Source organism: Phasianus colchicus, chromosome 6, assembly GCF_987193195.1.
Source record: "Phasianus colchicus chromosome 6, bPhaCol1.hap1.1, whole genome shotgun sequence".
In the NCBI taxonomy this organism is placed as follows: Eukaryota; Metazoa; Chordata; class Aves; order Galliformes; family Phasianidae; genus Phasianus; species Phasianus colchicus.
Genome location: NC_143441.1, coordinates 12,805,895 through 12,820,947, shown reverse-complemented (window position 1 = coordinate 12,820,947; position 15,053 = coordinate 12,805,895). Strand labels below are relative to the sequence as shown.

Here is a 15,053-nt window from a genome sequence, read left to right as displayed (position 1 = left end):
TTGCTTCCATTAATCTTAAAGCCATTGCTACGATGATATTCTTATGTCAGAGAGGTGGGTTTTTTTTCCCTTTTCCACATAAATATTTAAGCAAGTACCTAAAGCACAAATAAATTGCTTTCTGAAAGGCGGGTTATTTTTATATCCAGTGATTTAACAATAAATTTGCACAAGGCTGAGCTTCCAGGGCTTCCAGCCTTCTGGTTGTGTATGCCTTTACATGAGCAGGGAACTTATAGTCCTCAGTGGGTACTCGGGATACTCAGCAAGATCTGCAAAGGTGGAAGGATTTGGTGTCTTATGGCTGCAACGGGCAGGTCAAGTGGCAGCCTGCAAATGCTGCAAGAAGACCTTCTGGAGAAGCTTTCCTTCTTCCACAGGCACTCCTCTGTTTTTCCAGGTGGCATATTTTTGGAGGATGCTTATGCCAATGTTACCGGGTCTTCATACCCAGGGTCACAGGAGAGCTTGTTTGTACATATTGGGCAGATATACGTACTTTGATTTAGGTACATAAAGGCTCACAGATGTTCACACATGTGTTTAGCCAGCAAACTCATGTTACAGGTAAGGAAATGCCAAAAAGCTAGAAAGATCCCCAGTATCTCTTGCAACGTTAAGGTCAAGCTGATAGGCTTTCCCTTGCCAGCACCAGGGCAGGACCACAGCAAAGTGTTCGGGATGCTGAGGTGCAGGCAAGGCTGAGTGCCAGTGCTTTCTGAGAGCACTCACACTCACTGATTAATGTCACTCCAGCCTCACTTCATCTTCTCTTAAGCAAGAGGAAAAGGTAATTGCCTACACTTATCAGCACGGCTACAAAAGTATCCCCTGGCAGGCTCTAAACCTGACAAACTGCTGAGATGGATGCAAGAGGAGCAGTGTGAGTGCCTGCTTTCTGCCTCTCTGGCTGCACGGGTGGACAGTTTCTCCAGCTCAAGGGCAACAGGGCAGCAGTGTGCACAGGCACCCATGCTGGTCTCCTCTACTTCATTCAGGCCTCTCAGTCTTGACTATTGAGGACCAATGTAAACACTGCTTGTCTGGTGGGCAATGCTGGAAGATATGATAAAGGTGGGGCAGGCTCTCTTTTGTTGTCAGCATGCTCAGATGGCATTTTGCACTTGGTTGCTTTCTGTCAAAGGTGTCCTGGGTGTTTGGTAAGATTTTTCTGCAAGCCTAAGAGAAAGCTTAATGCAGACATAGGCATATGTCACCTCCACCATGGGGAAGGCAGAGCTCGGCTCTGGGGACTTGTTCTTGATTTATTAGGGTTCACTCTGCTTTTCCCCACACCACTCCAGAGTCTCTACTTTTGTTATTTTGGGAACATCCAAAATCTCACAGATGCTCTCCTTCTTTGAAAACTCCCGTTGAGCAGATTGTGTGATAAATCTTGCTTAATGCCTTTCCAAACATCTGTTGGTTGTTTCAGAAAGTCTCCTCTTCCTCTTTCCTACACCCCACAACCCCTTGTCCTTTTCCAGGACATCCTACTAACTGGGGTTAATAAAGACACCTTTTGGAGAATCAAGAACCCATGTGCAGTTTCACACTGCAGACCACTGAGGGCATGAGGTCACTGTAGGGCTCAGTGCAGTGTGTCCCTCACCACGGTCAGGTTGTGCTCTTGGAGATACTGCAGCAGGATTTGTCCCCGCCTCTCCAGGACCTGCAGCAGAGGCCACAGTCCTGCAGCACCTCCCTGGCTCTCCCAGAGCTCCTGGTCCCTGTACAGCGACTTCAGCAGCCTGTGGGCCAGGCAGCCCGACCTCAGTGTGGCCACAGCTGTCTCTGGGAAGCTGAAATGATGAATGGAGACAGAATCTGCCATCAGTTACACTGACCCAGAAATCGTCAAAGCCTGCACATGAGAAACAGGAAGGCAGGGAGGAGATATCCCACCAAGTGCTCACGCACTGCCCATCTCACCTGTCTATGCCCTGCAGCAGCCTGAAGTTGAGCTTTGCCTCTGGTTGCTGTGGCCGGCCCGCGTTGTCGATGAACACCAGCTGGGATGGAGCGCTCCTCCGGACCTGCCAGCAGAGGTGGGAAGGAGAAGCTTGCCTACAATGGGGAGTCACCAGCCTAGTGTTTTAGGCTGGCTTTTTAATGCACTGAGTAACCCTGAGAGCCTGTGGGATCTGCGGCTGCCAGCACCGCCCAGGCATCTTATATTTTATCCAGAGCAGCCTCTGGGACATGAGGCAGGAGAAAGGGATCAGAGGGGCTGGGGACGTACCAGGATGTGCACCAGGAACAACTCGGATGGGTTTCGACACTTTTCATGGAGCATCTCCTCCACACAGGGCTCGGAGGCGTCAGGCTCAAATCCACAGCAATATCGGTCCAGGCGGTCATGAACCTGGGGGAGATATTTGGGGTCCTCAGTGGGAGCAGGTGCCCTTCATGGGCAGATCCTAAGTGTTTCTCACAAGGAGCTTCTCTTGTTCATATGGGAATAACATGTTTTTAAGGATCCTAGGTGGTCATTAAGTAGAAAAGCTGCTTACACTAGTGCATGAGAGAGACAGGGAAGCACTCAGAAGCTGAGACTTGGAAAATGCCTTGGGACTGGAGAGGAGCCTGACAGAGGTGACAATGACAAGTTTTCCTGTTGGAATTCAGACACCACGTGCTGCACAGACCAAGTGGGCTATGCTTGCAGCTGAAATGAAAGGAAGAGCTACGCAAAGGGGAATGCAAAATAACCTCAATGAGACTTGTCAGCTAGGTGTCAGGGCTGTGAAGCAAGGCATTTTCAGCAGCAAGCAGCCCAGCTGCAGAACAAAGGTTGTTGAGATGGATGTTGTTGAGCCAGGAGCCAGGGCTCAGGATGCACAGAGGCTCCTGAAGCAGTTGCAGAGCTGTAGACTGTCAAGGGTGAGCAACTTACAAGTAGTACCTGCTCGTCTCACTCTGATAATTAGTAAAATTTAACAAGCTGTGCTTTGAGACAGGGACCAGTAGGAAACACAGCTATGCATTGGGGAAGATGCCACAGGAAGTGCAAGGTTTGTTTTCCATGGCTATTACTTCCATAATCCTGCAAGAAACAGATTAGTCCCACACCAGAGCTTCTTAACAAATCCCTCCATTTCCTGACGTTTAATGAAGCACTCCAGTCAGCATTTCTCCACCAGGAGAGCAACCCGTTAAAGTGCTAAAGTGCCTTTTGACATGAAACACATTGAAACGAAAGAAAACATCACATTTCTTCCATACATTTCCTTTGTCCACATACTAAAAAGCTCAGCACACCAATTTCTCTCACCCACAGCGTTGTTTTCTTTCATAGCAGAATAATAGTCTGCACAGAAGGTGAAGACAGTCTGGGATGATTTATGCAGTCATTAAATGCACTCGCGTATCAGGGAGAAGCAAGCTCTGCACAGTGCTGGAGGCACCACACAGAAGCCCATGATAGTTACGGTCGGGAGAAGTTTTGGGCCAAATTCCCAACAAACCAGCATGGTTCTGCAAAAGCCACCAGGGTGTGGAAATCTTGAGTCCAAGACGCCAAGAAGGAGAAGGAGACATTGCGGTAAGGATGCTGTGGTTATGGTGGTGGTGATGAGTCAATACTTCCCGAGCACCCCTCTGAAGTTTGCCAGCACTCCCAGCAGCTGGAGGCAGGGAGTCAAGCTGCAGTGCGCATAAAGAAAGCCCAGGAGGAGAGAGATGGGGACAGCAAGCACAGAGTGGGGCTCTGCCCTGTCCCAGCCACCTCCAGTCCCCCATGGACATCTGAAACCAAGGACATTTGGTGCCAGACTCACGAGGTGTGTGGTAGAGGCTGATTCTGGTGTCTCAGACGAGCCCTGAGAGATGGACCAGCTGGGTAGTGGCACATTTAGAGCACCTCCAAAGTTCTGACCAGCTGTACCCCAGCAGCTCTCTCCCCGTGTCACTTACATTCACATCCAAATGACCTTCGCAAAGGGTGCATCAGATCCTGCTGCTGTAACACAGATACACGAGCCACACCTTCTCCCATCTGCTCAGCTCAAGATCTGTTACAAGCATCTTTGGTTTAAGTTTCTCTTTGATTCCAGGTTTGGCTGGGATGGGGATCACTTCTCCCAGCACCAAGAGCCACCACTTCCAGCTTCCTGATAGAGAGGAAAGGGAAAATTGCCATAGAAAAGCCCATAACAGAGGGGTAGCCATCATCAGGAAGAAGCTGGGCCCACCAGGACCACTGCATCCTGAAGGACTGAGTCAGCAAGGTAGTCTAGGTGTTAAACAGGTGATGAAGCACCAGATGTTTGTCTTTTTTTTTTTTTTTCTTCCGTTGGGTGTAGGGAGGAAAAAAAAGGGAAGGACCAGGACTTTGCTTGTGCAGCTTTGAGGGGAAAGTATTTGTTAAATGTACTCTGCGATTGCTGGAGCTCTCAAGTAGCACACTGACAAGTCTGAGTAACTCTTGCATCACCAGAAAGAGAAGAGGGCCAGGGGGAACCATGTGCAAGACTCCTGGACTTGCAGAGCCCTGGAGACATTTGGAGCATTTGGATCAAGTCCTGAGTTTCTACATTCCCCGTTTTCAGCAAAAAGCTCTGAAAGGCAGAGGGAGAGCAGATGGGAAGAAATCAAATTCTAAAATCTTCTAGAAGACAAGAAAGATCTCAATGCGTGGTTGAGGGCTGCATGGGAGGGTTCAAAGCTCATGGCTTCCCACTCTCCTGTATGTACTGCAGGATACTAGAGCCATTTCTGAAAGATGTAATTTCATTTCTACAGCATCCTGCTGGCTTCGTGCCTCTTGGTGTGATTTTTCCACATGGGAGGATTCCATTGGAGCTATTAAGAAAAAAATGTGTGGATTGCTCTTTGATTTATCATTTCACTCTTTCAGCCCTCTGAGGGAAATTTCCCTTAAAACTGGATGGCTTTTGCTTCTGGAGACTCAACTTTTCCACTGTGCTCGATAGGATTTGGGCCTGGGGGAGGGAAAGGAGTTGGTTAATCTTCCCATTTGTTTGGCTGTTTCATCTAAAATACTTCCAAGCCCAGCCACGACTGCTCCTCCTCTGCCAGTCGCAGTCCGATGTTATAAAGATTAACGGTCAGAGTGTGAAAAAAAAAAAAAGAGTAACTAGAACACACATTTAATCATCTTTTTTCTTTTTTCTTCCTTTTTTCTTCCTTTTCTTTTTTTAAACGTATGTATCTATATATATAATTGCCCTTTCAGATAGTTTCCCCTTGTCTACTAACTGAAGTTGCACCCACATGATGCACAGCAAAGGAAGCCACATTGGGGTGAAGCTGTCCCACTTGAGAACAGGCATTCATATCCTCTAAAAAGCCAGCAATTATGAAACTCAAGCCTCCAGAAAATGCACACTTTATGAGCATGAAAAATGTACATTTTCATTTAAAGACAGCCTACTCTGAAAAGAAAAAATAAATAGTCTTGTGCCTTCTTGTGCTGCACTGTGATGGGGAGATGATGGAAAGCTGCCTGGCAGCAGGGATTTTCTTTTTGTTGTCAGGGACTTTGCCTGGGTTTGAAGCCTGGAGGATTCGCAACATTCACAACAACCTGGAGCTGAGCAGAAAAAATTTCCTCTTTGGTTTGAATTTTGCCTGACAAACCCAACCATCCAGAGCCAAACTCAGCAGAGTATCTTCTCCACGGGTGTCCATGTTCCTTGAAAGGCCACGTTTGCTTTGTGGCTGAGTGTGCAAAGGCAGGGACAGGCCCCAGTGTAGGTTATGGGATGTTTTTCTTACTTAGCATCCTGCTGGTTACTGGTGCTCACCACAAGCTCACCCAAGTCATGTGTGGGAGTCACCACCTGACACAGGGCTGTGTGGAAGCTGAACGCACTGGAACAGATTGCCCAGTGATGTGGTTGATGCTTCATCCCTGAAGACTTTCAAGGTGAGGCTGGATCAGGCCCTGGGCACCCTGATCCAGCTGTGGTGTCCCTGTTTATGGCAGGGGAGTTGGATTAGAGGGCCTTCAGAGGTCTCTTCCAACTCTAAGGATTCTATGATTCTATGGTTCTACGATCTTTGGGACATCCCAGAAAGTGCCAAGAGATACCTCAGCAGTGATATTTTGACTCATGTTTTCATACTCTCATCCAAGAAAACACAACTCCTGTGCTACCCCCAGTAGAGAAAGATGTGATGAACAGAGAGGTGTGGCCAGGTGCAGGAGGACCTGGTGTCCCATGCAGTGTTAATGGCAGCCTCCCTCACCCAAGCCCTACCTGCAGGAGGAAGTCGAAGAGCGCCAAGCGGCCCCACTCACCACGCTGGATGCTTGCACAGGCCGTGTCTCCTGCCAATGGGGCCACATTGTGGGACCGTAGAATCTCCTGATACTGCAGCCACCCCAGAGCACAGGAGTTCTGGTCATTGTTGGTGTCCTCCAGGTGCTGGACGTCGGGTGCCCACCAGATGAGGGGCCGGGGGGCACCATTGGTGTAGCTGTAGGGTAGGATGGGGCTGGAGAAGCGGCGAGCCACTGCGGGCAGGCTCCTGTTCAGCCCCAAGATCCTGTCCAGGTGGAAGGCCACCACCTCATAGAGGTCTGTGGAGCGCTTGATGAGCCCACATCGCCCATCCTCACAGTCCTCCCCTGGACTGGCAGGCTGGGTGTCACCATCAGCGTGCAGGCGGATGCGCAGGACCTGCCCATGGGCTGGCACACGGCGTTTGGAGACTACGCGGCCATGGGCCAGCAGCTCCATCTTCTGGATGTCATCCTCTGAGAGCCATGGTGGGACTGTCTCACCAAAGCACAGCCTGTCCTCCTGAGGTGAGCCACCCCACCTGCATGGCTGATCCACACAAGGAGAAGGCATTGGGGCACCCTGCTCTCTCAGCCACCGTCCTTTCCCCCTATGTCTTTTTGCCCCCTGTCTGGGGGGCTTGTCCCCACATGAGGTGACGGCCACATCTCGCCGGGGCCGGGGTGCCAGCAGGAGCGATGCAGGTGCTGGAGGTGCTGGTGCCACATGGGGCAAAGGGGCCCGGCCATGATCCCCATTTGGTGGTGAGGGGAGGTAGGAGAGTGCCAGCAGGGCCAGGGCCAGCAAGACTACCAGAGCCAATAGGGAAGGGTGCTTCAGCCCTGTCCTTCTCCATGGTCGTTGGGCCTGTGGATCAGAAGGAAGAAAGTCATCAGGAGTTTCTGCATTACTAAACCACTGTATCTGCTTTGCCCTAAAGCCATTGCAGTATCACAGCACCAGCACTGCTGAAAAGCCACCTTGCTGGCTGGGTACCAAGCTCTCATCTCCTCCTTGCTGATGGCCAGCCTACTTTGTAAGTCTCTGTTTTCCAGCCCAGCACCACCCATCTGCTTTACAGGGACATTTCCCAGCAATTCAGCAACGAGGCTTGAGACAATAAGTAGGGAACAAGGCCTTGTTCCTCTTTGCTTTGCAGATATTTATTTTGGAAGTACAAGCATATCCATAGCAGAACATGGTGGGACAATATACTACCAAGGAAGGGATAAGGAATTATTTGTAAGACTAAAAGCTTGAAAAAAACAAAAGATGAAATGCTGTAGGAGAGGGAGCCAGCAGACAGAGTGTCTTCCAGAAGGCAGTGCACAAGAATCACAGAATGGTTTGGGTTGGAAGGGACCTTAAGGACCACGAAATTCCACGCCCCTGCCACGATCAGGAACACTTCCCACTAGACCAGGTTGCCCAAAGCCCCATCCAGCCTGGTCTTAAACACTTCAAAAGAGAGAGCATCCATAGCTTCTCAGGACGAGAATGCTTTTCTCACACTCAGCTTACACTGGCCTCCTCCCATACATCTCCAGATCCATGTTAGAAACAGGTGGCAAAAATAAAGAGGAGTTTCTCAGAAATCCCACACCCATCTGAGTATTTTTCAGAGCCTTGCTCCAAACAACCCAAATAACAACAGCTCTGCTTTTTGCATTCCTAATATCAGACCCTAAGTGCTGCCATCAATGTTCATGAATGCACTTGGGAACTCCTACGTTAATGGTGCAGAAAGCACTCGTGCGTGCACAGCCACTGAGACCACCTTTAATTAGGTAAATTCACACCCTTGAGGGTGCGTGCGGAAATCATTTGAGAAACACTGAAAATGCAATGGGAAAAACCCTATTTATTCCAGTGGGGGAAAGCATCACTGGTCACAGAGAGCCAAACGGATGGTAACGATTATCCTTTCTTTAAAATGTCAAGTTGGTTTGCAGAGTGAGTGGTTGAAGCATCCTTACTGCCTGAAACTGCTTTGTCCTCACCCTGGGCAGGTTTGCTTCAGGCACTGCAAGTTACAGTCGAGCCTGAAGTCCTCCAGTGTGAGCCTGGACCACCACTGCCCTTTCCCTACTCAGCTTACCAAGTCTGGTTTTCCCTGCTACATCCACAGTAATAAGGGAAAAAAAAGTGTGAGTACATCCTATGTGTTATTTCTGGCAGTCGATATTGCAAATTTAATAATAAACTAGATGATACAACATTGCAGAAATGGTGCTATATTTACAAGCCATGGGTAAATCCTTTTCTAAAGAGAACTTCTCCAAGCTCATGCTGTAAAAAATGCTGCACTTGAAGCTATGGCTTCAATTCAGTCTGAAATGAAAACCATACATACTGTTCCACTTTGCCAGCTTGACAAACTGACAGTACAGCACGTCTTCTCTAGAAATTAGGTACATTTCCCAGCAGGCGAGCTAACTAAAAGCCCATAAAAAGGCTTCAGAGAGGTGCTGCTCATTCCAGGACACCAAAGAGCAAACAATGTATATGCTCACGCATCGCATGGACATACAGCACAACCTGGTTCCTGAAGGCACAGGCTGGCCTTCAAGAGGGATAAAAAACTTTCTGAGTGTGGGTCAGAGGATTTTATCCTTGATGTTTTGTTCCCAGGGCGCCTGAACTTTGGCGGAATTAGCAGCGGAGAAGCCTGTTTTCAATTGCTTTCCAAAGTGCATCAAGTTGGCTTTGTTGAGCTTGGAAGAAAAGAAAAACAAACCCAAAACTTCATTATCCAGGAATGTAAGAAACAGCCTTAAAACCACAAAAGATGCCATAGAAATACATGGCCTTTAAATGTGAGATTCATACCCGTTCCCTTCTGGAGCCTGCCAAATAAACCACAGAATTGTGTGGACAGCAGGCAACGCAGCCCACCGTGACCAAATTAACAAAGACCACTTGAACAGCCACCAGAAATCCTCATCCGCAGCCCACCCTCCCAGGAGAATCTGCAAAGCCTTGCACTCATCACAGCTGCCCAGGAACGTGGGGCTGGCAGGGGCACATCCACACGATTCACCACATGGCATCTCCTCCAGGAATGGCATGGCACCATCCTTCCGGTTATGGCTGGAAAATGCATGAGTTTATCAACAGGAAAGCTCACAGCAGCCAGGAGACCAAATCTCTTTCTCACCAGAGCACGAGCTGAAGGAAATCCCCAGCAGAGCCCATGATTCAAGTGCTAAGTACCTTCCTATATCATCCTGCCTGGGGAAGATATACGGCTTGCCAAGTGGGGCTCTACTAAGACAGCTCATGAATTACAGCCACCAGCCCTGAGGCAGCTGCAGCCCCCATCATACCCCATCAGATGTACAAAAGGGGCCACAGCAACCCAGGGACAGAGGGAAGCTGGATCTGCTGCCACGTGTTGCTGGGTCTGTCCTGCCAAACTTTCCCAGCTGGCACATGGGAACGTTCAGCTCTATGATTGATGGAAAGGACACTTTCCGTCTTGATGCTGTCTATGGTGCAACTCATATTCCCACCAATTTAATCCCAGGAGTCAGCACATAGCAGCACCAGAGCAAACAGTCTCCAGGATGCTCCACTTACAGCGTTTGAAGCTTGTGGTCCTGCCGCTGCCTGCTGGGTTTTCCTTGCCTCCTCTTCCTGCTGTACCCCAGATGCACACACAATGGCTTTCCCATGTGCGTGGGGAAGCTGCAAGAGGGGCCCCTTCCCCAGCAGAACAGATGTGGCTTGCCTTTGTGCAACATCTGCACTGCGTGTGCCCGCACATCTCAAACAGTGCTGCCTTTGTGCAGTGGGAGCCGTACAGAGGATGCTCTGGAGGAGGGCAGCAGCCTGCAGACTGCATGCTGGGGTTGTCTGCGTCTAATCCTGCACACACGCTGCTTCTGCATGCTGGTTTCCTTCTGGTGGAGAACAATCTGCTTTCTTCCTCACATTCTGCAGGACCCAGAAGCCCTGCTCCTCATGACTCCTGATGCAGCATGAGACTCAGCTGCATTGCTGATTTCTACAGCATGCACAAAGACAGGACAGCAACAACAGCAAGGAGCCCGGAGCCACCTCAAGTCCCTGTTCTCACAATGTCCCTGACCCCAAAGCTTCTTCTTTCCAGAGCTGCTCACCAGCTTTGGCTCCTCACCTTCAGTGGGGTTGAGCTGGTTCAGTTCCTTTCTGCATTATAGCAGCAAAGAGCAAAAGTGCTGGAAAGTGACATCTTTTTGCAGAGGGGTTTGAGCTACATGGGCTACAGGGAGGAATATATTAACATGAAATCAAATTCTGTTCCCTTCTTGCTCTTGGTGAGCTTACCAATCCTGTTGATGAGCGCCTGAAGAACTGCCAAACCTCTCTTACATATTTCTGGGACCTGATCCAGTTCTATTTGTTTTATGGGGGGTTACATTTTCCCCGTGGCTGAGCTTGGGGTGAATTTCAACCCTCTTTTGATTTTCAGCCTTCGTAGACTGGCTGCAGAATGCTCTGAGCGCATTTCGGTGCAGGCAGTGTGAGCGGGCTGGCTCCATCTCCTCTCGCTTGCTCCAAGGGATTTTTTTCTTCCTGGAGAGCAAAGGAGTGCATTCGTAGGATTCCACAGCTGCAGCCAGGAGTGGGGGGACAGCGGGGCCATTCAGCCCCAGGCTAGATTGAAAACAGAATTGTTCAGACGTGCCCATCCTCAAATACAGGAAGGTAATAATTTCATTCAATTTAAACCATTCCTTCAGTTCCTATGCAGAAAATTAAAGGGAAAGGAGTTTGCTCCCTGCCTGGCTTTGCCTCTGCCTCTCACTTTCCCTTCTCCCAGCAGACCTCACCAGGTGAATGAATGAGCACTGTCCTAGGGCACGGTGAGCAGCCGCAGAGCTCTGAGCCTGTGAAGCAGGAGGGGCAATTCTGGCATCTGGCAGCTCTGCAAGAGCAGTAATAAAGTGTAGTCAGCCCCTCTTGGTCATGGTGCCTCATGCTGGGAGAACAATGGACTGTTGGAAATTCCTTGCTGGTAGATTTTGAAGCCAGAAGCTGGAAGAAGTCAGAAATCATCTGAGTGTCTTGCTTAGGGTTTATGCACAGATGAAGCAACAGGACAAGCAGCTGAGGCACAGCTGGAAATCAATCCCCTTCACTGTCACTAACCTGCCTTCAAGGGTCTAGATCAAACGCCAATTAAAAGTGAAATCAATCAATACAGGAATTCACCACGAAGAAACAATGGCATCATCAGACCTGCTCTTGCAAAGGGAGAATGGAAATCCAGGTGGAAAGTGAATGCCCTGCTTCAGCGGGGAGACCACAGCAGCACCTGGCACGCATTGTGAAAGGCTGCACAGTGCAGGCTGGAAGGGAGGGCAGCGCTGCAGGGGGAGCCTGGCATGGGGAGAGCTGCCCCGCTTCTTCCTTTGTCGGGAGGAGCCACTTCTGATCCCTAGATGTGTGACACCTCCCCATTCGTTCTTTTTTTCCTTTTGCTGAAGATTGCTAATTGGGAAACTCAGATCAGTGTGTGCAAGTGGTGGTGGGATGGACACTGCTGAGTGCCACATCTCCCTGCACAAACACAAACACACACACACACACACCAGCACTGCTGCCCCGACAGACACACCGGCTCCCACGGCCACGCAGCTCCTGGGACTGAGAGACCTTGAGGTGACATAGGCAACGCTGCCACAGAGATTCACTGCTTCTGATTAAATATTCTTTCTTCCGTGAGACCACCAGGCAAAATGCATCACCCTGCCCGACAGCAGCACCTCAGCCCAAGGAACTGTGTCTGTGGATATCCTCACGACTTGCCGTGTGCATTCCCCATACTATCAGCAAGGACAGACCCATGCTGGAGCCTTGCCTACATGTCCCAGCCCTGGGAGAGGTCCCTCCACACTCATTCCCCCAAAGATGGGTCAGCTGGGGGACATCCTCCCACCGCATCCCATGGGGTTGGTGCCTCTGAGAAGGCTCGGCACCTCCTCCCACCCACAGCTCGGCAAGGAGACCCCTTATCATACCATGGCTGGCAGCATCTGTCGGCTCGCTGCTCCTCGTGGGCTTCGCTGCACGCGGTCACCGTTGGGCTGACCCTGCTCCCCAGCAGCAGTTCCGTGGAGAACCGGGATATTAAATACATTATTTGTATATAAAATATCTGGGTGGCTGATCCACATCCCCTGTCCCCCAGGCGCCAGGCCAGGCGCTGCCGCCCCGTGCCCTTCAGGCTGGCGGCAGTCCCTGCGCTGAGGACGCCTGGCCAAGTCCAGCCGCCAGTTTTCCAACTCGGCAGCAGCCCGGACCCACCTCCCGGTGGGGGGAGCAGAGAGGCTGGGAAGGGGGGAGCAGGCATTTGAAGAGTCTCTTTTTCACAATAAAAGCCCTTCTTGCTGCTTTTTTTTCCTTTTTTTCTTTTAAAAACGGAGGACCGATTTGATCCAGGAGGTGCAGGTAAAGGGTGAAGTGACGTGAACTGCTCCTGAGCCCCTGAGCTGGGACAAGCAGGGGAGCAGGGGAGCAGCAAAGCCCGGGGACCCCACTGGTCCCACAGCACCGCACCTGGCAAAGCGAGCCCCAGGTCTGTGTGTACGTGCCCAAAAATACCTTTCAAAGGTTCCTAGTAGTGAGTGATGCCGTTCAATAGCAGCACAGCAGAGAGCTGCACTGACAGCTGGAGTGTCAGGGTGAGGATTTCTGAGCAACTCGAAAGGAGTTCATGTGTTAAAAGCCATTTTTGGTACTCTGACCATTGAGACTGTTGATATTATGATCTATGACCTATAATCTATGATTAGTCATAGGATCACAGGATCATAGAGTATCTCAAGTTGGAATGGACCCACAGGGTCATTGAGTCCAGTTCCCAGATCCACACAGCACCACCCAAAACCCAAACCCAGCATCTGAGAGTGCTGTCCAAACGCTCCCTCAACTCCGGCACTTGGGGCCGTGCCCACTGCCCTGGGCAGCCCACCGTGCCCACCGCCTTCCGGTGCCATTGGAACAGGCATGGACGGCTGCTGCAGGAGGCAGACGTAAGGGATCAGCAGCCAAACTGCAGTGATAAATCCACAGAGCCTAGAGACAGATGCTCCAACCTCAGCATTCAGAAATTTTGATCTCATTCCCACACCTTCCTCAGAAGAAATTCTTCCTAACATCCAACCTGAACCTCCCCTGGTACAAGCTGAGGTCATCCCATTTCTTCCTATCAGTAGCGGAGAGAAGAGGCCGACCCCCACCTCAGCACAGCCTCCTTTCAGGCAGCTGTAAAGAGCGATCAGGTCTCCCCTGAGCCTCCTCCAGACTGAACAATCCCAGCTCCCTCAGCTGCTCCCCATCAGACTTGTGCTCCAGACCCCTCACAGCTTCATTGCCCTTCTCTGGACATGCTCTAGAGCCTTGATGTCCTTCTTGCAGTGAGGGGCCCAAAACTGAACACAGCATTCAAGGTGAGACCTTACCAGTGCTGAGTGCAGAGGGATGATCACCTCCCTGCTCCTGCTGGCTGCATTTCTGATACAAGCCAGGATGCCATTGGCCTTCTCATCCACCTGGGCACACTGCTGGCTCACGTGCAGCCGGCTGCCCACTGGCACTGCCAGATCTTTTTGCACTGTGTGGCTTTCCAGCCAAGTTTCCTCTCAGAGCAAAACCTGGCTCTGAAATGACACAGAAAGAAGCACACAGGAGGCTCCCTCTGAACATGAGACAGCACTTCTACTGCTGCGCATATGACAGAGATCTGGCATAGGCTCAGAAAGGCTGTTGGGTCCCCACCATGGAGATCTTCTCCCCTTCTGCCTCAGGAGCAGGGACAGAAGCTACTGGAGCCAGGGTGGGTACAGGCCTCAGAAAGGATAGCAAGGTCCAGAAAGATGTTGTACCTCTGAAAAGGTGAACAGATAAAGTTGAAGGGTATCTTTTCCCCATTTAGAAAAATGTGAGGCTCTAATGGGTTTGAGGAGCCGTGAATACAACTTTCCACATACAGCAAGATAATTATAAGCTTGAATGGATTTCTGAGACCCAATCGCTACCCGTATAAATCACTGCCTATCGCCCACTGATTACAAATGAGCTGCTAAGAAAGCCTTTGGATTTCTCTTTTCTCCCTGTTATCTCTTATATCTGCTGGCAGCAGGCCTTGACACCAAGGAGCAGCCTACAGAGGATACCCTGAAACTGCAGCCACCCCCCCCTAGCTACTGCAAAGGGACGGCAAGGAGCAAGCAGGAAGAGGAGAGCCAGGCAGCTGCCAGGGGTGCTGGGCTTGGGGTTTGCAGAGCTAGAGATGCTGAGAAACTGACAGGATGCTAAACCAGGTCTTCATCTGGCTTCTGAGCACGATGTGTCCCCATTCCTGGCCACTGTCCCTAAAGGGGACACAACCCAGCTCCCTAATGCAGGGAAAACACAGGTGATGGGAGATTTCTGCATATCTGGGAGGTAAGGAAAAAGAACCTGCTCTCTCAGGATGTCTGCATTGCTCTCATGGCAGTGAGCCCACTCAGGTCAGCACTCTGATTTCCCATAAATAGGCCCCAAACAGAGCATGGGGGTACATTAATGCTGTCAGGTGCTTCTGTCATAACTTTTCTGCCTCAAGATAAAAGTCAGAGGGCCTCATCCTGAACCAGGAGAACATCTTTATAAACAGCACTCAGATTTCTCTTTATAATTTACTCATTATTCTCTCTCTTCATTATTAACCTAAAGGAATGGCATAGAGCTGCATCAAGGGAGGGTCAGGTTGGGTGAAAGGAAAAGGTTCTTCACCAGAGGGTGGTGGGCATGGAACAGGCTGCCCAGCGCAGTGGC

At 50.4% G+C, this 15,053-nt stretch overlaps 1 protein-coding gene across 1 annotated transcript; it reads right to left on the bottom strand.

Moving 5' to 3' along the window:
• Positions 1-1,306: 1,306 nt before the first annotated feature.
• GASK1A (golgi associated kinase 1A) lies at positions 1,307-12,409 on the bottom strand. The gene is made up of 5 exons (XM_031590039.2): positions 12,254-12,409; positions 6,225-7,115; positions 2,243-2,365; positions 1,933-2,036; positions 1,307-1,802 (listed from the first exon to the last, which is right to left on the bottom strand). Exons 1-5 carry the CDS (start codon positions 12,407-12,409, stop codon positions 1,592-1,594), a joined length of 1,485 nt encoding a protein of 494 aa, XP_031445899.2. The 3' UTR covers positions 1,307-1,591.
• Between the last annotated feature and the right edge of the window lie 2,644 nt (positions 12,410-15,053).

Excerpts from the sequence above, each read along its gene's own strand:
- GASK1A (XM_031590039.2), bottom strand. The coding sequence starts at position 12,409 with ATGTGGATCAGCCACCCAGATATTTTATATACAAATAATGTATTTAAT. Across the intron at positions 2,366-6,224 it reads TCTTCGACTTCCTCCTGCAG|GTTCATGACCGCCTGGACCG; the intron begins GTAGGGCTTGGG and ends TATCTCCCCCAG. Across the intron at positions 1,803-1,932 it reads CTGCTGCAGGGCATAGACAG|CTTCCCAGAGACAGCTGTGG; the intron begins GTGAGATGGGCA and ends TCATCATTTCAG.